The 25,502-nt window shown below is 42.0% G+C and overlaps 1 protein-coding gene across 1 annotated transcript in view; it reads right to left on the reverse strand.

Annotated features, from left to right (window-relative positions):
* Positions 1–25,502, reverse strand: part of LOC310789175 (protein NLRC3-like) — a gene marked incomplete at its 5' end in the record, with an annotated part of 39,957 nt that overhangs the window by 9,071 nt on the left and 5,384 nt on the right. The window contains 5 exons of the mRNA XM_083650763.1: positions 8,043–8,089; positions 8,195–8,365; positions 10,759–10,932; positions 22,709–22,882; positions 22,980–24,771. Of these exons, the coding sequence (XP_083506889.1) occupies positions 8,043–8,089; positions 8,195–8,365; positions 10,759–10,932; positions 22,709–22,882; positions 22,980–24,771 (2,358 nt within the window). The remainder of the gene's footprint in view (positions 1–8,042; positions 8,090–8,194; positions 8,366–10,758; positions 10,933–22,708; positions 22,883–22,979; positions 24,772–25,502) is intronic.

Here is a 25,502-nt window from a genome sequence, read left to right on the forward strand (position 1 = left end):
TCTATAGTATATAGTATAATAGTCTATAGTATATAGTATAATAGTCTATAGTATATAGTATAATAGTCTATAGTATATAGTATAATAGTTTATAGTATATATTATAATAGTCTATAGTATATAGTATAATAGTTTATAGTATATAGTATAATAGTCTATAGTATATAGTATAATAGTCTATAGTATATAGTATAATAGTCTATAGTCTATAGTATAATAGTCTATAGTCTATAGTATAATAGTCTATAGTATATAGTATAATAGTCTATAGTATATAGTATAATAGTCTATAGTATATAGTATAATAGTCTATAGTATATAGTATAATAGTCTATAGTATATAGTATAATAGTCTATAGTATATAGTATAATAGTTTATAGTATATAGTATAATAGTATATAGTATATAGTATAATAGTCTATAGTATATAGTATAATAGTCTATAGTATATAGTATAATAGTCTATAGTATATATTATAATAGTCTATAGTATATAGTATAATAGTCTATAGTATATAGTATAATAGTCTATAGTATATAGTATAATAGTTTATAGTATATAGTTCAATGATGTTCATCATGTCTTCATTTTTACATAGACGTTTTTGTTTTCTTGTGTTCAGACATAGGTTTATAGATGTTATTTATTTACCTTGACAGTTTCGACGAGTCAACTCTCGTCTTCTTCAGAAGCAGTCGCACTGACAGCGTAAATAGGTAAAAAGGTAAATAAATAACATCTATAAACCTATGTCTGAACACAAGAAAACAAAAACGTCTTTATAGTATATAGTATAATAGGCCTATTCAGTGCGCGCACCGGGTGTAGTAGTAATAATTGTAGAGACCTCAGAAATATAGGTAAATGAGAAACGTGATAACAGTGTTTTCTTTCTTATGGGAAATGTGATTAGAGTGTTTTTATTCCAGTATGGGTGAATTTAATGAGAAACTACATTCACTGTGATGCTTGTTTTCTTGTGAATGTTCATTTTCCTATTTGCGCCAAGTTCTTATTGTTTGTTGAGTGACATGTTGCTAAGCCAATCGGGGATCGCGCTGCTGTGCTCTAAGCCAATGAAAAATGACTCTGGGGTGGGGCTAGGAGGAATCCGGAAAGCATACTAGGCTGTCACCACTCTGGTCAGAGAGAGACACATGTGAAGACGTTTGGGAACTGAGCTGCGTGCAGTATAAAACAAAGTTTAACGTTTGGAGATAATAATATTTGTTGACTGAAATACGTCAAGGTATTGGCACAAATATTACTGTGCAGTCGAGACTCGTGTGCGTGTCGCAGTCCGAAACTCTTTTCTACAGTTTGAAGTGAAGTGAAGCCAAGCCGAGCCGTTTTGTTGTTTTCATGACTAAAGTGATAACGTGCAAGTCTCGTAACTTACTATCAAGACGGACGTTTCTGCTCGAAATGGTAAATGGTAAATGGCCTGCATTTATATAGCGCATTACAATCAGTAGATAGTCTACATTCACCCATTCATACACCAATGGCGGCAGGCTGCCACGCATCGGGAGCAAGGAGGGTTAAGTGTCTTGCCCAAGGACACAACGACAGCAGCTGGGAGGGAGCGGGGATCGAGCCGCCAACCCTTGCGTCATTGGCCGACCCGCTCTACCTCCTGAGCTAAAGCCGCCCCTCTTTTCGAACCCGCGTGAGGGACAGTCAGCTTAAATAACGCCGCAAAATCGCGAGAAGAGGATTAACGTGGCTGGATCGTGAGTGGCCTACATATTTTCTTTGGGGTATTTTTGCACTATAAGGTAAATTAACACAAGGTACATTTGGAACTTTTATCTTATTATTGGGTAAACTTGAAACGTTTATTGTTATTTTAAGATTCCTGGTATTGTGAATTTTGTGTTTATTTTGTGTTAAACCAATACGACACAATCTAAATACATTTATATTTGTTATTCCTTTTTATCTTGTTGTCCTGAACAATTTATTATTATTAGGTTTACACTTACATACTGATACACACATACTTACTTTTATTTCTGGGGAATACACATTTAGCTCATAGAGTTGAGTAATTCCACAGTGGAGGCACCGCGCTATTATTCATTTATTCAAGCCTGAACTGACTCTTACTGATAAATAGGAGATCTAGCCAGCTCAACACCAACAGCTAGAAACTCAGGATCCTGTTATTGAAATGATATACTTAGGCCAGTATAACATCCAGCTCATTGTAGATACTGCTGTGTATGTGACTCTGCTGGTCAGAGCCTACAGGGGGCAAGAGGAGGTTACATAATGATAATAATAATAATAATACATTTGTGTAATTTCGTTTTCTAAACAAATCTTAGTTATTTTTTGTTTTTATAATGCATTTGCACTGAAAGGATTTGTTTAATTAATATTTGTGAACTTTCATTTTCATATATTTTTTAGCAGTTATTGTTCATATTGTGCCTAATTTATTAATTAAACGTGTTATTGATAATTGAAGTAGCCTATGCCTCTCATTCATGTTCATACTATGATGACAGTGGTTTGGGGCCCCCACTCTAAGATTTTGCATGGGGCCCCAAACATTGAGATATATATGAATGATATCTATTTTTATGTTGATGGCCCGCCCGCTCTGTCCCCGCCGCAATCCCTCTCTCTCCAACCCGATCTCATGGGCTGCGTATGTATGACACGCGGGTGTTTTCTCGTGGAATACTTTCCGCGTGCAGTTCAGACGCACTTCGCCTCGTTACATTCATACATAGTTTACGAGTAGGTGTGTTTCTCCTGACACGGTTGTCCTCTTTTTCTCAAATGCCATTGTTTTTTCGTGCAAGCGGTTCATCTGGTTATTTGTCAGTCGAATCATCTTTCTTGCTCGTTCATTTGTGATGTTGACACTAGAGGTCGACCGATTAATCGGCCGGCCGATTAATTGGGGCCGATTATTGGCATTTTTAATTAATCGGCATCGGCCTGCAAAAAAAAACTTTTTTTTTTTTTTTTTTTGCCAGGCCAGGCCAGGCCAGGCCACCGGGCATTTGCCCGACGTGCCCGATTATGCAGTCCGCCACTGAATGTGAGTCTTCTCATGCACCCATGAGCCTACTGTAACGTTACGTTTCCTCAGTCACCACCATCTTCTGCAAACACACTTCTCCCATCAAATGACAGCAAATCTAAACAGTTACATTATTATTATTATTATTATTGTTAATGTATAGAACAGTGCATGAATGAGTTCTCTGACATACTGCTCTCTCGCTATAGCCTACCAGTCACTACTGAAATCTATACCGCATAACCCAATGTATTTTTCTATTTAATAAAAAGAATAATCAAAAACATGTTACTGTACTGGCTAAGATAACATCTTATATTAGATGTATAATGTTATATTCGATTTTCAATGTGCATGAATGGATAATGGAAATCTAGGCTACTAGATTTCTTTAAAAAAAAATACCAACAGAAGAATATTGCACATTTTTTGGGGGCGCTACCCACACGTTTAGCTGTGTGTTTCTCATTCCACGAATGCACAATCCTTACAAGTTGTACCCCGTTGTAAAGGTGACTAATCAGGCTTTCCAACTATATAAAATACAATACCAATTGGTCTTATTAAAGGGGAGAAATAATCGAGCAAAATAACGTTTCCAAACTTTTTTTGAGGAGTTTATTTTAATCGTATTTTATCGAATGAAAAATAAATAAATAATCGGCATTATATATCGGCCATCGGCCGCCCTGCTCTCTGAAGATCGGCATCGGCCATTGAAAAAGCAATATCGGTCGACCTCTAGTTGACACCACACCAGGTTAATGTTAGTTGGGGCTTTCACACAGCCAGACAACTTCTATCTGTTTGGCCATATCAAACGTGTGCTTGCAGCTGAGCCGGTGTGCGCGCAGCGTCTGACCTGAGTAAACACACCGCACGTGTCTACTGGGTTCCTTCTGATATTTAGCAACATCGTTCCCATTGTAACAGCAATAAAATGTCAGCGTGTCACTCAAGTATTAAAAAATATGTATTTGGTGCATATTTAGCTGTTTGCTGCTGTGCTTATTTTTTACATGTTAAAACGTGGTTGCCACTATGGCAACCAAAGGCCAAGAAATGGTTGTCAATTTTTTGGGTTGCCCGGAACCGGGCATCCGTTAATGTCGAGCCCTGCTCTATGTGTGCGCATGTGTGTGTGTCTATGTGTGCGCATGTGTGTGTGCCTGTGTCTGTGTGTGTGTTTATGTGTGCGCATGTGTGTGTGTCTGTGTCTGTGTGTGTGCGTGTGTGTCTATGTGTGGGCATGTGTGTGTGCGTGTGTGTCTAGGTGTGTGTGTGTGTGTGTGTGCGTGCGTGTGTGTGTGTGTTGGAACAGAATCTCCTCATGCATAATTGTCTCAATCAATGGGCAGAGTGAGATGGTTTGTCTTTTCTATGATCTTATTCCTTATGGTTTGAATAATGTGTGTGTGTGTGTGTGTGTGTGCGTGTGTGTGTGTGTGTATATGTGTGTGTGTGTGTGTGTGTGTGTGTGTGTGTGTGTGTGTGTGTGTGTGTGTGTGTGTGTGTGTTAGGGTTTCATATTTTTCCCGAAAATGAGCCATACCGGGAAACGGGAAATTAAGACCTCTTTCACGGGAATCCCGGGAAATTTGACGTTTATCTTTTTTTTTTATAGTAGGAGAAATATAAGGAGAAATATACCTATGATGAATGTATTATTTGGTGCCATTAATATTAATTAACTAAGGCAAAACATCACAATTTAACTAACTTTTTAGGCTGTTTTTAGTAGGCTGCACCTATATATGTATTAGGCTATAGTGCCGTTAGAGTTTATATAATTCACCAATCGCCTGGATTGACGTATGAATAAATCCTGTAGGCTAAATATTTTCTTAGAGAGTTGTGGAAACTGCCGTGGAAGAAAGGAGCCGTAAATGCGTCGATCCGCCTGTTTTCACGCTCTTTTACGCACAACATCAATGCTGTCTGATACCTGTCAACGTGTGCTTTTATATGGGCTGCACTGCTCGTCTTCCAGCCGTGCCCAGACATCTCCATACCGCATACCGGAGCACGGCTGTATCAGACTATCTCCACCCCTCTGTGCACGGACATCGCCTACAACCAGACCATCATGCCCATTGCCCAACCTGGGGCACACGAACCGAGGACGCACGGCTGGGCTGATTGTCGTTTTCACCGCTGGTGAAGTTTGCACGGTGCTCAATCTCCGTCTCGTAGGCTACTGCATTAACGGTCATGGCACAATCCCCTCAAGCAAGTCAGAAGTGTAGAAAAGAAAAGAAACATTGTGGGCTTTGTGTTTATTAGGCTATGTTGTGCAATAAGCTTTCAGTGTGTTCCACCGGCGCACAGCGCACAAAGGCACATGGCCAAAACACGCAGAAATAAAATCAGAAATTAATTCCACTCTGCAAAGGATATCAAATTTCAAATGACTGGCTGTAGCATTGTTGTCAGAGAAGATAGTATTAAAATCTGCCTGCAATACCTCGTTATTTGGCGCTATATAAATAGAAAATTGATTGATTGTTGGTTGATTGATTCACTTTGATGTCTCTGAAATGCCTATAGACCTTATTCGATTGACGTCACTCACGTACTGACACGCCCACCGCCGCCATATTGTTGACATAACGCAGCAGCTCTCAAAGTGACAGCCTATGTAAGAGCAGCGTTTATAGGAAGCTAGCCGCTGTTAGCGTTACCTGTATCGTTCCAATTGTGTTCGGATGGTGACTTGCATTAGGCATGGCTGTAGTAATGACAGCAATAAAGTCCCCGTGGTTTGTTTCTATCTCTACCGTCCTCAGACGTGAAGGGAGCGACACTGAGGATACGTTAGCAGCACAGGAGATGTGTGGATAGTTAGTTGAGACAGGTGAAACTTTCTGACAGCTCCTCACAGCAAAGTCTGTTCACCTCGTTCTTTTGTTTATTTATTACAGGCATTAACGGCTGCCGTCGGCAGCATACAAATAACAACTGTGGGGTTTTTATTGGTGTCATTAGCATCCCTATTTTGTAATGGAACAGAAACGACAATAAGGCTGTTACTAGTTGTCAGCTGCAGCGCTGTGTGCGCGCAGGACGGTATGTCAACAATATGGTGCTGTCCAGGGTTAGAGAATAAGGTCTATACATGTACATCGTGATCATTTAATGACTTTACAATGCTTACAGTAGCCTAATATATTACATGTTATTTTAAAACATAGGCTACATCATTTAAGAAAGTAAACTGTCTGCATATTTCTAAATATAGGCCTATTCCAATATGTTCTGCATGTAAAAATACAACAACATTTTTTCCCGGTTTCCCGTCATTCATTTTCCAGAAAACAGGAAATGGGTTGGATGCCATTTCCCGGGAATCCCGTTTCCCGGGATTAAACCCTAGTGTGTGTGTGTGTGTGTGTGTGTGTGTGTGTGTGTGTGTGTGTGTGTGTGTGTGTGTCTGTGTGTGTGTGTGTGTGTGTGTGTCTGTCTGTCTGTCTGTGTGTGTGTGTGTGTGTGTGTGTGTGTGTGTGTGTGTGTGTGTGTGTGTGTGTGTGTGTGTGTGAAGCACTTTGCGCTGTATTTGATCTGATGAAAGCTGCTGGATGAGGGATCAGGCTGTTTGGAACAAACCGCTTCACAGCTTCTGGAGGAAACTGCTGTTGGTTTTAAACAGAGTTCAATGTGAAACCACGCCCTCTTTGACCTCTGACTGCTCCTTCATACTTTAACACTCCATTTAAACTTTCAACGAGTCAGCACTTTTAGGACTTTATCTTAACTCAGCTTTAATTTATCGTTTGTACTCTTTGAGAAATCACAGTTTATGTTTGATGCTTTTTTCAGCCTTTATAATGGGACCAGCCTTGAGTGTGTCTCACATAGCAGGCTGTACTTTAGACTAAATCCACACAAAACTGTGACAGTTCACACAACTTTAACACAACATACATATATTATACATCAAACCCTTGAGCTACTTCTGCTCTCACTCACAAAGTCTAAATATAAGTGATGTGATGGATAGTTTTTGAGATATTAACGTTTGTTTGGCACAACTCATACTAGTTAACTGAGTTCACTAAGTGCTGTTTTTGTTGTTGTGATGTCATGCTGATTCGTCCTATATAAATAAAGTTATTTATTTATTATTATTAGTAGTAGTTGTAATATTATATTACTATTTGAGTTTTTTTTTTTTAAATAAGTGGGTCTTTCATTTCTTTATGAAGTTATAAACCAGAGAGAGAGAGAGAGAGAGAGAGAGAGAGAGAGAGAGAGAGAGAGAGAGAGAGAGAGAGAGAGGTGTAGATTGTGGTAAGAAGTGGTCTCAGCTCGTCTAAACACAGTTGTTTGTGCTCATCTGTACGATGGCAGTGTGTCAGGATTTTCCATGGACACACCTACTTTTCAGAGCAGCACGCCCACGGGTGCGTTTGGGAGCACAAAGCTGCTTGCTATCTTCCCGGCACCGGGTGCACGGCCTGCAAACTGCCCACGGCCCCAAACTACCACTAGTGGGTGCTAAAAATGCAAAAAGTTCATATCTTATCTGTATTTCTCTATATATGTGTCTATATACCTACAGTATAGTAATGTTTTGTCTCTCTGTCTGTCTTTTCAAATTGTGCCTGGACGCCTCAATTGCCGCGTGCAGCTATATTTTTTTACTTGAACTGTTCTCTCTTAGAAAGTCCCTCAGGAGGGTTAGGGTTATATACGCTTATAAGTCATAATGGTTATAGGCTCACAGCTGCTTTCACATTAAGTCTCTTAGAAAGTCCCTCAGGAGGGTTAGGGTTATATACGCTTATAAGTCATAATGGTTATAGGCTCACAGCTGCTTTCACATTAAGTCTCTTAGAAAGTCCCTCAAGAGGGAGCTATTGTCCACGGTCGTTCATACTACTAAAATGAGGCGGTCACACCAAGTCAGTTTCCTTGTAAGTGAAAACATACCTGGGTGAATAAAATAACTCTGATTCTGACATTGAAGTTAGTTTGTTAATGAATCAAACTAAATACACACTTACATTTCCTCAGACCTGGTTTCAGCCTCTGCGCTCCACCATGGTCCACACTGGAGGAATAAACAAAGTCAGATGAGCAGATTCCTCCTCTTCTCACTGAGACAGAGAAGATGTGTGTGACTCTCAGCCTTCTAGCAGGCGTTGTCTCTCAATACCTGAGAGTCTCCAGTCTCCAGTGTGGATCCTCCAGTCCATCAGAGAGGACCTTCACTGAGGCTCCTGGATGATTGTAGCTCAGGTCCAGCTCTCTCAGATGGGAGGGGTTGGAGCTCAGAGCTGAGGCCAGGGAAGCACAGCCTTCCTCTGAGATCATACAGCCTGACAGCCTGCACACACACACACACACACACACACACACACACACACACACACACACACACACACACACACACACACACACACAGTTTCATTATATGGAGGTATAGATCATTGACTGTAAAAAGAATGGACAGGATATCAGCTCTTTTCAGTGAGGCCAAATCATCTTAGATCGCCGCCCTGGCGGTCAGTCCCAGTATAGGTCACAAGTCCCGCCTCCGCCATGTTAGTGGGTGGGAAATGAGCCAAACTAAACGATCAATGTACACATCAGATATTATTTCCCAAAGGTGGTTTCTATCATTTTAGATCGTTCTTATCATGCTAATGCATGTTCAAGTGATCATGTTTCTGATCAGTTTGTTTTTAAGTAGTTATTTGACGATATACAAAGGGATGATTGACAGCTGTGGCAGCCAGTCTCAATTCACAATTGTGAAAAAATACATTATAGTCCTTTAGAGCCATCGCGATCTGACCTTCTGTTTCCCAGAAAATGTCAACATTTCTCTGATTGGATAGTGGGAGGTGGACTATATGTCTACAGAAGAGAGACAGAGTACAGCGGGGGGTTTGGAGTTACTGACCAAACACTCTATTTCAGTGATTGCTGTCAGAATATAGAGCCATTTAACATTTAGGCTATTTTAACACAAAAACATCGCTGAATGGACCTTTAAACAATATTAATGTTGCCTTGTAATCTGCAAGTGGTTTTCTTAGCAGTTGGATTTGGGTTTGTCCATGGTGAGGTGTAGCAGCACCTGGTGGAGATCTGGGGCCGGTTGCACCAACTGGTCTTAACTATGCCTGGTCGTAACTCCTACGTCGGTCTTAGTTAAGACCATGGACTTACGCCTGTTGCACCAACACGGCTTATGTCTGGTCTTAACTATGCTGGTCGTAGCAATGCGCGTCCATGTGAATTGCCAGGGAATGCACCCTGATTGGATGATGTTGCAAAAAATGTGCCTCGCGACCTGCTTGGAGCACTGTGCCACTACGCTCTCTCAGCCACTACTGTAAAACACCCTCCCTCCTCTAACCCTCCCTCGCTCCGGGGGAAAAATGGCGGCGATTGAGCAGACAGAGTCAGTCTGAATGAAATTGAATGTAACGTTCCCAATTCTATGTATTAACTTCTAAAAAACTAACGGCAACATTTTGGAAGGCGGGTTAGGTTAACTAGTTAGTTATAATCTAACGTCGTGCTTTCAAAGACGGCGAACTGGCGGTGTTACGACGATGACGGTCAAAAAGGTCTCCGCGGAGATCTCTGTTACAGGCAGGCTCTACGCCTCCTCCTGACGAGGCGTAGGAGTTACGCCTGGTCTTAGTGAAAATAAGGCTTAAGTCGTCTTGGTGCAACCGGCGTAGCTGTTAGGTCGTAAAGTTACGACCAACTTAGCTTAAGACCAGTGTAAGACCAGTTGGTGCAACCGGCCCCTGCACTCTACTGACTGCACTTTTCTAGTTTTATTTTACTTGTGTTTATGCCTACAAAGCAAATGTTACTTTGTACTTGTGTCCGAGTTAAGGTGTCCACTGTCCATAAAATAGAATCGTACAAAACACCCTTAAATCTTGTGCTTATGTTTTCCCTAAAATGTTTAACCTTATCGAGAAGATTTAAGGGTGTTTTGTGTAGTCGATTCTATTTTATGGACACCTTAACTCGGACCCTAATGGAAATCTTTACATAAGGAGCTTTGTGCAACTGGGCCCTGTGTGTGTGTGTGTGTGTGTGTGTGTGTGTGTGTGTGTGTGTGTGTGTGTGTGTGTGTGTGTGTGTGTGTGTGTGTGTGTGTGTGTGTGTGTGTGTGTGTAATATGAAATGTCATGAGGTCACAATGACATGGCTCTGCAGAGAGCTTTTATTTTGACTGAGATACATGTGTGGAAGCAACAAAACTCATAGGTTGAAAACAGCAACAGTTGTATGTTTTGGAGGAACTGACAATGATCAAAAACATGCGGTCGTCACGCACGGCTAAAGTAGAAACCACTTAGTGGATGGAGAAGCTTTTTACTACAGTCTGCCACACTGTAGTGAGCAGTCATGCTCACAAGAACGGAGTGGACGCGGGATCTCAATATATTCAATATATATCACTGATGTGACATCAAAGTAAGTTTACGTTCAGAACTACTCTCATACATTAGTGTTTAGACCCGAAACATGACTCACAGTGTTATCTCATTTGTGTGTGGAGAGAGAGAGAGAGAGAGAGAGAGAGAGAGAGAGAGAGAGAGAGAGAGAGAGAATTGTGTGTGTGAGAGAAAGAGGGAGAGAGTGTCACTCAACAATGTCTTGCAAATAAATTTTTTTTGTGAATGCCATATTTGATGAGCTGTGGGAGCCGTGTCAAATCACATGAGGAAAGCTGTGAATGGATCTTACCTGAGAGTCTCCAGTCTGCAGTGTGGACTCTGCAGTCCAGCAGAGACCAGCTTCATCTCTGAATCGTGAAGCTCGTTGTCACTTAGGTCCAGCTCTCTCAGACTGCAGGACTGGGAGCTGAGAAGTGAGGCCAGAGCTTCACAGCTTCTCTCTGACAGCTGACAGCCACTCAGTCTGCATGAGAATTAGTGATGGAGACAAACAACTTTAAAATGTTTTCCATTTAGCACTCATAAATGATAAACCACTTTTTGTGTTTTCAAGTATAGGTGGTGCTATGCCAAATAGCATTAAATTAGGCACTGCACTCTGTCGGGTTCCCAGCAGCGCAATCCCCAAGTTTGAAGTCAATCGGAAGAACGGTTCTTGAGATAAATTACTTTCTGTGTTGCCAGTAGGTGGCGCTATGCCAAATTGCAAAAGATTTCAGCACTGCACTCCATCAGGCCCCCCTAAGCGCACTCCCCAAGTTTGATACATTAGTAATACAATTTACAATTAAGTTTAATTCAATTAAAATGCACCATGGATTTCTAACCGAATGACTCAATGCAGCTCATTGGCTATTGTTGTCATTCAATTATCATTAACCATTTATTTAGTCATCTGTTGTTTGCCTAACATTATGTAATGATTAGTGGTCATGATTGTGAACGTTCACGTTACTGTGATTAGTGACATATCCCACAGTGTGCTGTGAAACGATAACCTCTCTGTGCAGTGAAAATCACTGAGCAGCACCCAACGTGGTAACACTTTATAATAACTATACACTATAAAGTATTAATAAACCATTAGTAAATACATAATTCATCATGAATTCATCATTTATAAAGCATTATTCATACATCACTAAGCATTAGTAACACAGTTATAAACATTTTATTCCTGATTAATAACCTAATCTCTAATGTGTTTAATGATTGTATTCTCATACTTTGTAAATGATAGATGCACCATTTATAAATACGTATTATATTAATTACAAACCATTTACTTAGGAGTTGTTAATGGTTCATAAGATCATTTAGAACGTGTAAGTAAATGATTAAACAACGTATGTACATTTATGTGTACATTTGTGGATGATTTGGACATGGTTAGTGAGTGTTAATAGATGGTTATAAACACTTATTGATACTCAAACTCATGATTAATTAAGGTAGTTACTAGTCATTAGTTAAGTATTTCATGTGAGCTCATCTAAAGTGAGGACTATCTATGCCTTATAAAGCATGTAATAAATGAGATAGGAGGTCTGGGCTGGCCTTGACCAATGGAGGCAGATGTCTGAATGCCCAAACGGCCAGGGGGGTGATTCTGAGAGATGTGTTTCACTCAGGGTTTTGTGTCTCTAAGAGGGTCAGAATTGCATGATGGGGAGAAAATGCAAATTAAGCCTGCCAGATTTTCTTGAATAACTCTGGAACCGACGCTCTGATCTTTCTGAAATTGTCATCGCTTATCCAAGAAGTGAGCATGGGCTTTACAACGAAATCGTCCATGAGTCTCTACGACCTCGGGAAGTGGGTGAAATTGACATTTTTGTGTATTTTTATAGGTTTTTAACACTTTGAGTGCCACGGCCCTTGGGCAAAAGGTTGCTTGCTGTGCCACATAGGCCGCAATGCATTTTAAAACAGTCATATAATTTTTTTAATAATTACTATGTAAACACTGAACACGCACAAATAACGATGAGACTCTCTTCTATCACCTGCAAAAAAAAGTTTATTGATCCCATTTTCCGTTCTTTAGTTATGAGCCGGAGAAGATAGCTTGATTGAAGCAAAAACATCCCTTTTTTTCTACGAGCTGAGATAATGAGCCTTTTGTGAAATTAAACATTTCAAGCACATCACTGACTCTGAAGCTAATTTTCTGATGTCTGGGTCTGTCTGGGTGAAGTGTATGCTGCTCTGCCTGCTCTGCGTGCTCCCCCCCCCCCCCCCCTCAACTGCACACGCCTCCTGGGTGTGTCTTATGTGTCTGTTGGCTCTCAGTCTCTGCTGAGTTTGCTGCGCACACACAGTGAATGGTGCGCGACATTCAGCTTTTTGGTTCCGCGTGTGTTTGTCACGGGCTCGCATGCTTCCAGTTCGGAATAATAAGGCTGATTATGTGAATGTGCTGTTGCAGCGTACACGGAGGTGCTCAGTTGTGACAGCGGATGCTGCTGCTGGGGGCACAGCTGGCGTTGTGCTCGTTGTGCTTCATGCACGTCGATGCATACGGACGGATGCGATGCGATTTCCTCCTTTTGCCCAGTGACTATTTCTGTGTGTTTGGCTCCTTTTTCTCTGATCAGGAGAGTGCTGTCGCCACCTAATGGGTTTGTAAAATAGGTTATCGACCTCCAATAGCTACAATATTGTTAGAGGCGACGTAAGAAGCTTAGATCGACACCCCCCCGTCAAAAAAACAATTTGGAGTTACTGACGCCATTTGGCGTCGCTGGCACTGTACGGTAAATTTCTAATGACGCCATATGGCGTCGCTGGCACTCAATGTGTTAAGTGTCAAAGGTAGGGATGTCACAATATATCGTCCCACAATATATCGCGATATCAAAACGTGACAATATGTATCGTTGAGATTAAATCTCATATCGTGAGAAAAAGAAGCTGAACATGGTGGCACTGATCTGCATCTGATTGCATGCTCGCTCTCCTTTTCATTGCTTTGTTTGAACAGACGAGGGACGTTACAGACACGGAGGATGAAAATGGTGAAATCACTCAAATTAGCGTGGAGGATGCCCCCTCAACTTACAAATCGATTGCAAAAAAATATTGTTAAAATATTGTATCGTATCGTTATCGTGAACCCAATATCGTGTATCGTATCGTATCGTGAACTGAATGTATCGTGACACCCCTAGTCAAAGGTGTAATAATTATTTATCCCTAAACAGTAGATGGGTGGGGTTACTCCCCTAAGGCTTTGCAGATGGGGCGGTTCACTTGGGATCAATTGACCTATCGCTAAGCCACGCCCCGAACGCAGACGAGCCAATCACAGCGCGTGCAGCTCTACAATACACTCGGACATTCTCAGCTTAGAGCTCCATAGAGAAGCACTAGAAAACGCAAGTTTCCTCTGGTTTTATACATTTATAAGTTGAAAAAATGGTCAAACGATATGCATGGGGGTAAATGCAACATTACGAGGTATCCTGGGAGGCCAGGCAATTGATAATATTAAACTAGTAAATGTAGATCCACTTACATCCACAATGCTACTGTTTTGGAGTTAAATCTGCGATCGTGGTGAGTGACAGCGAGATGTGTGTGTGTGTGTGTGTGTGTGTGTGTGTCTCTGTGTGTGTGTGTGTGTGTGTGTGTGTGTGTGTGTGTGCGCGCGTGTGTGTGTGTGTGTGTGTGTGTGTGTGTGGGGGGGGGAGGGGGTGTTTATGCCCCCGGACGCCCCAAGCGGGTCCGAGGTCAGCCACATTCTCATTGGGGGCTGAGCACCCTAAAGGTCAGGGCCCAGTTGCACAAAGTACCTTAGGTTAAGATTTCCCTCAGGGTCCGAGTTAAGATGTCCATAAAATAGAATTTGCTGTACACAACACCCTTAAATCTTGTGCTTATGTTTTTCCTAAAATGTTTAACCTCCTGGCCTGACCATGAAGGAACGACGAGCCAGGATGGCTAAAACGAGGAGGACAAACGTGTGTGTGTGTGTGTGACAGGGTTTGTCCGTCCGGTTTAATAAAATACATTTAGTAGCGACGGTCCACTGATGATAAATCTTGGCCTTCAAAATAATATGAAATGTCCTTAAAAATGTCATGAGGTCACAATTACATGGCTCTGCAGAGAGCTTTTATTTTGACTGAGATACATGTGTGGAAGCAACAAAACTCATAGGTGGAAAACAGCGACAGTTGTATGTTTTGGAGGAACTGACAATGATCAAAAACATGCGGTCGTCACGCACGGCTAAAGTAGAAACCACTTAGTGGATGGAGAAGCTTTTCACTACAGTCTGCCACACTGTAGTGAGCAGTCATGCTCACAAGAACGGAGTGGACGCAGGATCTCAATATATTCAATATATATCACTGACGTGACATCAAAGTAAGCTTACGTTCAGAACTACTCTCATACATTAGTGTTTAGACCCGAAACATGACTCACAGTGTTATCTCATTTGTGTGTATGTGTGTGTGTGTGTGTGTGTCAGAGAGAGAGAGAGAGAGAGAGAGAGTACTGTGTGTGTGTGTCTGTGTGTGTGTGTGCGTGTGTGTGCGTGTGCGTGTGCGTGTGCGTGTGCGTGTGTGTGTGTGTGTGTGTGTGCGCGTGTGCGTGTGTGTGTGTGGGAGAGAGAGAGGGAAAGAGGGAGAGAGTGTCACTCAACAATGTCTTGCAAATACGTTTTTTTTGTGAATGCCATATTTGATGAGCTGTGGGAGGGCTGGACAGCACAAATTAAAGCAGGATTTTTTAAATCAACTTCATACTTGCTGAAATGTTCTTATCATACATGTGGGTCTCTTCTCCCTGTGTATTCCATACTCTCTGGCTTTACACAAAATATGGAGGAACCCCATCTACTAGTGATGCGCGGGTCACCCAGAACCCGCCGGGTCCCGCGGGCTGGGCCGCCCCGCAGGTGGGCTGGGTTGGCAAATTATGAAAATATCGCAGGTGCGGGCGGGGCAGGCTCAGAACGTGACAAAGCAACATTATTAAATAATTTAGAGCAGTGAAACACGCAGAGTAATTAACCTTAAAGACGTGAACTCTCTCTCACACACAATCAGACAGACTCCTGCTGCACTCTCTATAGCCTACATGGAGTAAAGAAATGCTTCAATGAGGTAGCCTATGTGCTCTCAAAACAAACATTTTGGAAGGATTATTCGCTGTACCGGTAATTATTATTTGAAGTGTCCATATAATGCCACCGCAGATTTTCTGTTGTGGACTCGACTGTGATCTATTTGTCAACTTTACTGCAACGTGAGTAGGCTGTGAACAATTGAGAGCGAGGTAATTAAAAGAAATCAGACAGCGAGTCTAGCCGTATCTGCAAGCCGTGTGCGCACCTGCTGCACTACTACATTTAGTAGCCTACTACTGCAACATGGCCAATTGAGAGCGCATGAGGTAATTAAAATAAATGGGGAAGAATAAGAACTGTTTCTGTAGCCTGCCTAGTGCCTACCTCTATACCTGCTACCTCCATTTGAAACACTGCGGTCACGCCATCCGCACTTTGGGGAATCGCTATCTGAAGACCATGGATTAATTGAAGAAAGACCGACATGAAAGCAGCAGCGCAACTCATCCAGAGCAGACCTAGGCTACAACTGTTGTCGCGCACGGCAGCATGTGAGTGTCTGTGTGTGTGTGTGTGTGTGTGTGTGTGTGAGAGAGAGGGGGGAGAGAGACAGAGTTATTAGCTACTTTGCACACCTTGGAAGCTCTGCTGTGCTCCTCCTGAGTCCGGAGACATATTACATTAAATTGGCCGTTGCGGGCTGCTGGGTTGGGCTGGGTTAGGAATTTTCAGATATTTTAACGGGCTGGGCGGGGCGGGCTGGCTCCAATGACGGGTTGGGTTGGGGCGGGCCTTAACTCATTGAGTGCCATGGACGAGCATGTTCGTCATTTCATTTAGTAACGTAGAGTGCCAAGGACGAGTATGTTCGTCAATTGCGTTTTTTGACGGTGGGACGTGGATCAAAGCATCAGGCATCTCCTGTACAAATATGGGAGCTATTGAAGGTGTGTAACCTATTTTACAGAACCCTTAGGTGGCGACAGTGCTCTCCAGAGTACAGAAAGGCGAGGAAAAAACAAAGAAGAAGTCGTTGGGGAAACGGAAATCGCATCGCATCCGTATGCATCGATATGCATGAAGCATAACATTACTGTAGCTGTGCCTGCAGCAGCCAATCTGCTGCCACAATTGAGCCCCTCCGTGTCCGTTGCGACAGCACATCCGCATGATCAGCCATGGAGTTGTTATTATTCTCAACTGGAAGCATGGTAGCCGGTGACAAACACACGCGGAATGCTGTAAAAAAGCTGGATGTCGCGCAACCTTCACTGTGCACAGCAAACGCAGCAGAAAGCCACCAGAGACACTCCCATACGGAGGAGGAGTGTGCAGTTGAGGCGGGGGGGGGGGGGGGGGGGGGGCACGCAGAGCAGCACACAACACTGACCCAGACAGACCCAGACAGCAGGACAGGATTGGCAAACGCAAGCCAGAATATCCGATGCCCACCAGCAGCAAATCAAGACCAGCAAGAAGCTGCAACCAGCAGCGCACGCTGCTGGTTGCAGCTAAAAAATATTATTCTGCCAAACAAAATTCCCTGGCCTTCACTGTTTTATTGAAGGAAATTATTTTTGAGGTGTGACTACATTAGAAAATATTAGCTTCAGAGTCAGTGATGTGCTTGAAATGTTTAATTTCACAAAAGGCTCATTATCTCAGCTTCTAGAAAAAAATTGCTGTTTTTGGTTAAATCAAGCTATCTTCTCCGGCTCATAACTAAAGAACGGAAAATGGGATCAATAAACTTTTTTTTGCAGATGATAGAAGAGAGTCTCATCGTTCTTTGTGCGTGTTCAGTGTTTACATAGTAATATCACACAATATTCTGTGGGCCTCGAGAAATCACTGAAAACGCTCTGAAACTCTGGCACTGGGAGCGTCCGTTCTCCAAAAGTGGCTGGCACTCAATGAGTTAAAAAACCCTGACCCGCGCATCACTACCATCTACTAATTCAATATTTGCTTCATTTGAACTTTGCGTGTTTGTGTAACATTACATATCGTCGCTGTCCGATGAAAACCACTCATCTCCAAAACAGCAACTTTTCAGGAAATGAAAAAACCCTCTGCTCTTAAAATACTGCACACCATGTCATCAAAGTTGGCACGTCTTCATTATAGACGTTACATTTGTAATATCTGTCGTTACAATATTAATATATTACCTGAATAAGCTCAAATGATGTTAGAGGATTATCAATCTGAGTTCGCAAAGCCTCCCGCCGTCTAGGGATGCACGATATACCGGTACCACAATGGTACCGCGCTACCCTGTCGTTAAAAACGGTACTATACCACGTTAATTTAGTACCGATACTTTTTAAAATGTCATGAGTTGCGTCAGTGTGCGACCGGCGCTGTTGGCGCCGCTCACCAAACGTCTGGGAGCCGCAACGAGCGGATGATGTAACCAAACTGCATTCAAAAACATGCACTTTTAACGAGCAAGAGAGCGGGATAATAGATGACTCACATCCAGAATTGACATTTTATTCACTTACTGTAACCTCTCCGTGGATTATATATATGCCGAATTGAAGAGTGCCGTCTGGTAATACATTTTACGTACCTCTGTATAATCATGAACGGCTATGTGATGTTTTTCATAGCGAGACAAATGCACACACGTGTAATGTTAGCAGCTCCGCAGAGGCAGACAGCAGTGTGCTCTCTGTCACCAAGCCATCATGATTCCCTCCACTTCAGTCTGAATATCAGGCTAGGATGTTTTCACATCAGAGAACGGGGTTCATTTCCCTCGTTTGAGGGTTTGCCTGGCGGCGTCTGGAGATCTTTTAATCACGTCAATTAATTGCCCCTCCTCTTCAACATTCCTGATATTAGGCATAATGGTAGTGAGTGGAACATTACGTGGATAATAGGCTACCGCATTTTCTTTTGCCAACTTTCTGAAAATTGGCCTACCTAGGGGACATCAGACCACTGCATAATGCAAAAGCCCCAATAACACCATGGCCCTGACTCAAATATGTACTAAATAATTAAATCAAGGCCATAGAGGGTCATTAAACCCTTACATGGCATGCAGCAATCCCATGTCCCCCATACTAATATTTACAATAATCCAATTATTAATGATATAGTGATTAATTGTCAAAAACACACCTGACATGAAAAATTACACCATATAATAAACCACCACCATAGCATATATTTCAATAGCCTATTTATTGTGCATGCAAATAAGAAACATAATGACATTCATTAATACACAGGACAACATGTTAATATCCCTTCCTTGTGCCAAAATAAAACACATTTAGAAGCCCAGGATTATTAGCCCACATAGCCTACTAAAGTAGACTGAACACAAAATGAAATGACTCAATACACCTTGGCAGAGTTCTGCTAAACAAATAGAAAGGGAGAAAATGTGCTCAGTAGAGTACTGGGCACATGTTTCCTGATGTTTTAGGTTTTTGCCGTGGTATCGTTTGAGTATCGGTATCGAGATACTTAGGCAGGTATCGGTACCGAACTCATAATTTTGGTATCGTGACATCCCTAGTGTGTGTGTGTGTGGGAGAGAGAGAGGGAAAGAGGGAGAGAGTGTCACTCAACAATGTCTTGCAAATATTTTTATGTGAATGCCATATTTGATGAGCTGTGGGAGGGCTGGACAGCACAAATTAAAGCAGGATTTTTTAAATCAACTTCATACTTGCTGAAATGTTCTTATCATACATGTGGGTCTCTTCTCCCTGTGTATTCCATACTCTCTGGCTTTACACAAAATATGGAGGAACCCCACCTACTAATTCAATATTTGCTTAATTTGAACTTTGCGTGTTTGTGTAACATTACATATCGTCGCTGTCCGATGTAAACCACGCATCTCCAAAACAGCAACTTTCCAGGAAATGAAAAAACCCTCTGCTCTTAAAATACTGGACACCACGTCATCAAAGTTGGCACGTCTTCATTATAGACGTTATATCTGTAATATCTGTTGTTACAATATTAATATATTACCTCAATAAGCTCAAATGATGTTAGAGGATTATCAATCTGAGTTTGATGCACTTTTTCCACGGTGTGCAGCTCCGCAAAGCCTCCCGCCGTCTGGAGCACACGGCCATGCGCACATACCTCCAGCCGGCTCCTCCAGCAGCGACCTCGAGCGCGCTCTCACGCCGAGTTAGAAACAGCGTCTCGGGGGAACAGAGCCTGCCAGTAACGCTAACATTACTCTCCACAGAAATCACTTTGATCTCCACAGTTTAAATGAGTTTGCAGCCCAGGGACAATTCAATTTTTTTTTAAATCTATTTATGTCAGACAATGTCAGAAACAAACAAAACAAAGCCAGTGTATACAGCAGCGTTTGGTTGGGCTTAGGGATGCACACAATCGAAACTCGATTAATTGCTTGTTAAGGATTTACTCGAGCAAAGAAAAATTACTCGATCAAAAACAAAAACAAAAAGCAACTTGCGTTCTGATTTCTGACAGTAGAATGGTGTTTTCAAATAATTTCTTAATGATCCACCAGAGGGCGCAATGGTATTACTATAGCCCTTTTCAGACACATCACGCAGGCGCAGTAAACTCTGAACACCTGGTGGCAGGCAGCCATTTTAAGATTGGTCTGAAATAGAAAGGAAAACCCACACAGTTGCAACGACCATGAAGAGGGCGAAGAGAAGCGTTGTGTGGGGACATTTTGATAAGAAAGGAGATGATACTGCCGTATGCAAACACTGTGAATCGGTGTACAGCTACACCAACACAACGACAGCACTGCTCTATCACTTGAACGGTGTTCATTCAGATAAATTGGCTGGCTCCTCTTCATCTCCGCTAGAGCAACCCACCATCAGCTCAGCGTTTAAGAGGAAAAGTTGTGACTCACGGCGAGCAGAGAAAATAACCCAGTCGATCTGTGGGGTTATAGAAAAAGACATGATGCCTATCTCTATGGTTGAAGGCAGGGGATTTAAGCAAATGATGCACCTCCTGGAACCAGCATACGATATCCCAAGCCGAAGCACAATCACCAGGCACTTTGAGAAGAGATACGGTGATGCTAAGTCCAAGTTGCTAGCAGAGCTAGCTGACGTTACATCTACCGGCGGCAAGGTTGCACTGACGACAGATAGCTGGACTGCCATGACAACCGAAAACTACGTGACCATCACCTGCCACTACATCACCCAGGACTGGGGAGTCAGTGCGGTGTTGCTAACCAGAAGCTTGCCAGGCAGTTCAAAATAAAAGAATTGAGAGCGAGTTCTGCCTGAGATTGTGTGCTTTACAAAAATCGCCTTTTCTCCTGTTTTTCTTCTCAGAGAGACCTTTTGGGTGAAAACAGGGTGTATATAAATGGCTATAAGTAGAGTACAGAACATGCTAAAAGCTCACTTTTTTTTCCTGGTGAACCCAGAGACGTACATCTTCATTTTGAGGTATTGCAAATCACTTTGGTGCTAATAGATCATTTACTGTGGGTCTTGAAAGATGACCAACAATTATGAAAATCTTTGGCCTGTGCTAAATATTGGCAGTCCTAAACTGGCCATGAATGAGTTAAAGTGCCGTATTCTCATGATGCACCATGGATTTCTAACCGAATGACTCAATGCAGCTCATTGGCTATTGCTGTCATTCAATTATCATTAACCATTTATTTAGTCATCTGTTGTTTGCCTAACATTATGTAATGATTAGTGGTCATGATTGTGAACGTTCACGTTACTGTGATTACTAGCGACATATCCCACAGTGTGCTGTGAAACGATAACCTCACTGTGCAGTGAAAATCACTGAGCAGCACCCAATGTGGTAACACTTTATAATAACTATACACTATAAAGTATTAATAAACCATTATTAAATACATAATTCATCATGAATTCATCATTTATAAAGCATTATTCATACATCACTAAGCATTAGTAACACAGTTATAAACATTTTATTCCTGATTAATAACCTAATCTCTAATGTGTTTAATTATTGTATTCTCATACTTTGTAAATGATAGATGCACCATTAATAAATACGTATTATTGCCATTCCCAAGTTCGTTAAAGCGATATCTCAAGAACGGCTTGATGGAATTTCTGCCAATTTGGCTCAAACGTCGACTTGGGGGCAAGGATGAACGGATTACATTTTGGTGATCAAAGGTCAAGGTCACTGTGACCTCTCGAATGCCATTTTCAAGCTTGTTAACGCAATATCTCAGGAATGCCTTGATGGAGTTTCTTTGAATTTGCCTCAAACGTCCACTTGGACTCAAGGATGAACTGATTACATTTTGGTAGTCAAAGTTCAAGGTCACTGTGACCTCACACACCCAATTTCCAAGCTCTGTAACGCAACATCTCAGGAGCGCCTTGACAGAATTTCTTCCAATTTGCCTCAAATGGCGATTTGGACTCTAGAATGAACTAATGGCGGAGGCATAAGTCCGCGTTGCATTCGTTCTAGTTTGTTATGTCATGCTGTTACGTTATGTCTTGTCATGTCTGTCAGGAGTATTTGTTCCTCGCCTGTGAGCTTTTAAGGTGTTGGGTAGGCTGTGAAAATGAATTGTCCTTCTGAGATAAATAAAGTCATCTGAATCTGAATATGAATATGAATCCAAGGAGAGGAAACAATGAAATGTCCTCATGGAAAGTAATTCACATATCATGGAAAGTAATTCGAAAGTAATTCACATATCATGGAAAGTAATTCACGTATCATGGAAAGTAATTCACATAGACTAGGAAGTCTTGCTAAATATTTGATTCACAATTGGTTTTAAAATTACATGAACAGAGATAATCCTCTACATGATATGTGTTTATGTGAGCTGTACATCATCCTGCTTATTACACGGTTACTAACTAAAGAAATGAAAATGTAACTAGGAGAGGCACTCCCATTGTTAATTTGATTATTAAAGCAACAGCATTTACTGGACTTCTTTCTGCAGATTGATATGACCCACGGCCTCCGGAGTCTGTGATCAGAACTGTCTGTTATACACAGCAATGGTCTGATATACAGAAATAACAGACTGTAGAATGCCGTGATCGACCAATCAGAATCAAGCATTCAACAAAGCCGTGTGATAATTGCTGATAGTAACGTGTATGTAAATCAGGATTTAAATGGTTGTCTGTTGAACACGAAGAGGAATACTCACCTGAGAGTCTCCAGTCTACAGTGTGGACTCTCCAGTCCAGCAGAGATCAGCTTCACACCTGCATCTTTCAGGATGTTGTCACTCAGGTCCAGCTCTCTCAGACTGGAGGACTGGGAGCTGAGCACTGAGGCCAGAGCTTCACAGCTTCTCTCTGACAGCTGACAGCCACTCAGCCTGAAGAAGAATTGGTGAGAGAGATATACAACACATTTGAAAATGTATATATATTTTATTTAATATATTTGATCTACCCAGTTATGTATGAACCTACAGAGCTTTATTGGAGGCTTTGACCACTGGCAGCAGCCTCAGAAGAGCCTTGTCTGAAGCAGAGTATTTCTTCAGGTCAAACTCGTCCAGCTCTTCTTCTGATGACAGTAAGATGAAGACCAGAGCCGACCACTGAGCAGGGGAGATTTTGACTGTAGAGAGACTTCCTGATCTCAGGTACTGTTGGATCTCCTCCACTAGAGAATGGTCATTCAACTCATTCAGACAGTGGAACAGATTGATGTTTGTCTCTGCAGAGGGATTCTTCTTGATCTTCTTCTTGATGTACTGGACTGTTTCCTGATTGGTCTGTGAGCTACTTCTTGTCTGTGGCAGCAGGCCTCGTAGGAGAGTCTGATTGGTCTCCAGTGAAAGGCCCAGGAGGAAGCGGAGGAACAAGTCCAGATGTCCATTTGGACTCAGTAAGGCCTTGTCCACAGCACTCTGGTAGAGATATTTTACTGCTGATCTGGGTCTGAGTAGCCTAGACAACCTGGAGGCTTCTGACAGTGGATTGACACCAGTCTTGATGAATGAGAACATGACATGAACAGCAGCCAGAAACTCTTGAATGCTCAGATGGACAAAGCAGAAGAACTGGTCCTGGTGCAGCCCCCACTCCTCTTTAAAGATCTGTGTGAAGACTCCAGAGTACACTGAGGCTTTTCTGATATCAATACCACACTGTTTCAGGTCTTCTTCATAGAAGATCAGGTGGCCTTCCTCCAGCTGCTCAAAAGCCAGTTTTCCCAGAGAGAGAATCATGTCCCTGTTCTGTGTCCAGTGTGGATCTGTCTCAGTTCCCTCATGATACTTGGCACTCTGCAATTTGGACTGAACCACCAGGAAGTGGATGTACATCGCAGTCAGGGTCTTGGGCAGGTTTTCTGTGTCACAGGTTTTCAACAGATGCTTCAGAACTTTAGCAGTGATCAAGCAGAACACTGGGATGTGGCACATGTTGTGGAGGCTCCGTGAATTCTTGATGTGGGAGATGATTATGTTGGCCTGCTGCTCATCATCTCTGAAACTCTTCCTGAAGTAGTCTTCTTTCTGTTGGTCATTGAAGCCTCTCACCTCTGTTACCATGTCAATGTACTCAGAAGGGATCTGACTGGCTGCTGCAGGTCGTGTGGTTATCCAGATGTGAGCAAGCGGAAGCAGATTCCCCTTGATGAGGTTTGTCAGCAACACCTCCACTGAGGTTGACTGTGTAACATCATCCAGGAACTCGTTGTTCTTGAAGTCTAGAGGAAGTCGACACTCATCCAGACCATCAAAGATGAACATAACTGGGAATTTGTCAAACCTGCAGATTCCTGCTTTTTTGGTCTCAGGAAAGAAGTGGTGAAGAAGTTTCACCAAGCTGACCTGTTTCTCTTTCAGCTGATTCAAATCTCGGAAAGGGATTGGAAATATGAATTGCATATCCTGGTTGGCTTTGTCTTCAGCCCAGTCCAGAGTGAGCTTCTGTGTTAAGACTGTTTTCCCAATGCCAGCCACTCCCTTTGTCAGCACTGTTCTGGTTGGTTCATCTCTTCCAGGTAAGGGTTTAAAGATGTCTTCACTTTTGATTGTGTTTTCTGGAATCACAGGTTTCCTGGATGCCGTTTCAATCTTCCTGAATTCATGTTCATTGTCGGCCTCTCCAGTCTCTTCCTCTGTGAGGAAGAGCTCTGTGAAGATCTCATTCAGAAGTATCAACTTTTCTGAGTTTGTGATTCCCTCAAACAAACGCTGAAACTTCTTCTTCAAGTTGGATTTGTGTTTAGTCCGGCACTCTGCAAGCATCTCTGAATGAACAGACAACAATGAGAGAATGGTATAGTAATTATGAGTAATGCTAATATTTCCTGTTAAATGTCCATATTCTAAACATGAATTTATTTAGTAAGCTCATCCTGGCGTTTAATGGAGTTGAAGGTATAAGCTGTTGTACAGTCAGTTATTATTACTCAACAGGGAGTTAGGGTGAGGGTCATGCAACAGGGAGGTTGATGCAACCAATCAGATTCTCTATAGACACTTTTCCACTGTGCTGATAATTCCTACAATCTGTGCTTTATTGTTTGTGTTGGCAACTTTTGTGTTGAACAAGCAGATACTTTCTATACTAAAATGGCAGCCTGCCCCTCTTCACAAATCTATTGTCTGGACATAGGCTAATGAAAGCAGACTCACACTCTATATACATTTCATTTAGGGCTGTCAATCGATTAAAATATTTAATCTCTATTAATTGCATGATTCTCCATAGTTAATCACGATTAATCGCAAATTAATCTCACTTTTTTTTTTAAATCGGTTCTAAATCTTCCGTAAACGGAGGTACCTTAAATCTGGTATTTTCTTGTGCCAGTTAACACGTTCACTGCCAATGACGTGTTGATACGTCAAAAAAAAAAAAAAAAAAAAATTGATGGTGGGACGTTGATCTAACCCTTTTACATCTCTTATATAAATATTGGAGCCACCGAACGTGTACAACCCATTCCACCGACCCACTAAGTGGCGACAGTGCTCT

Source organism: Poromitra crassiceps (genome assembly GCF_964638095.1).
Source record: "Poromitra crassiceps genome assembly, chromosome: 14".
Taxonomy (NCBI): domain Eukaryota; kingdom Metazoa; phylum Chordata; class Actinopteri; order Beryciformes; family Melamphaidae; genus Poromitra; species Poromitra crassiceps.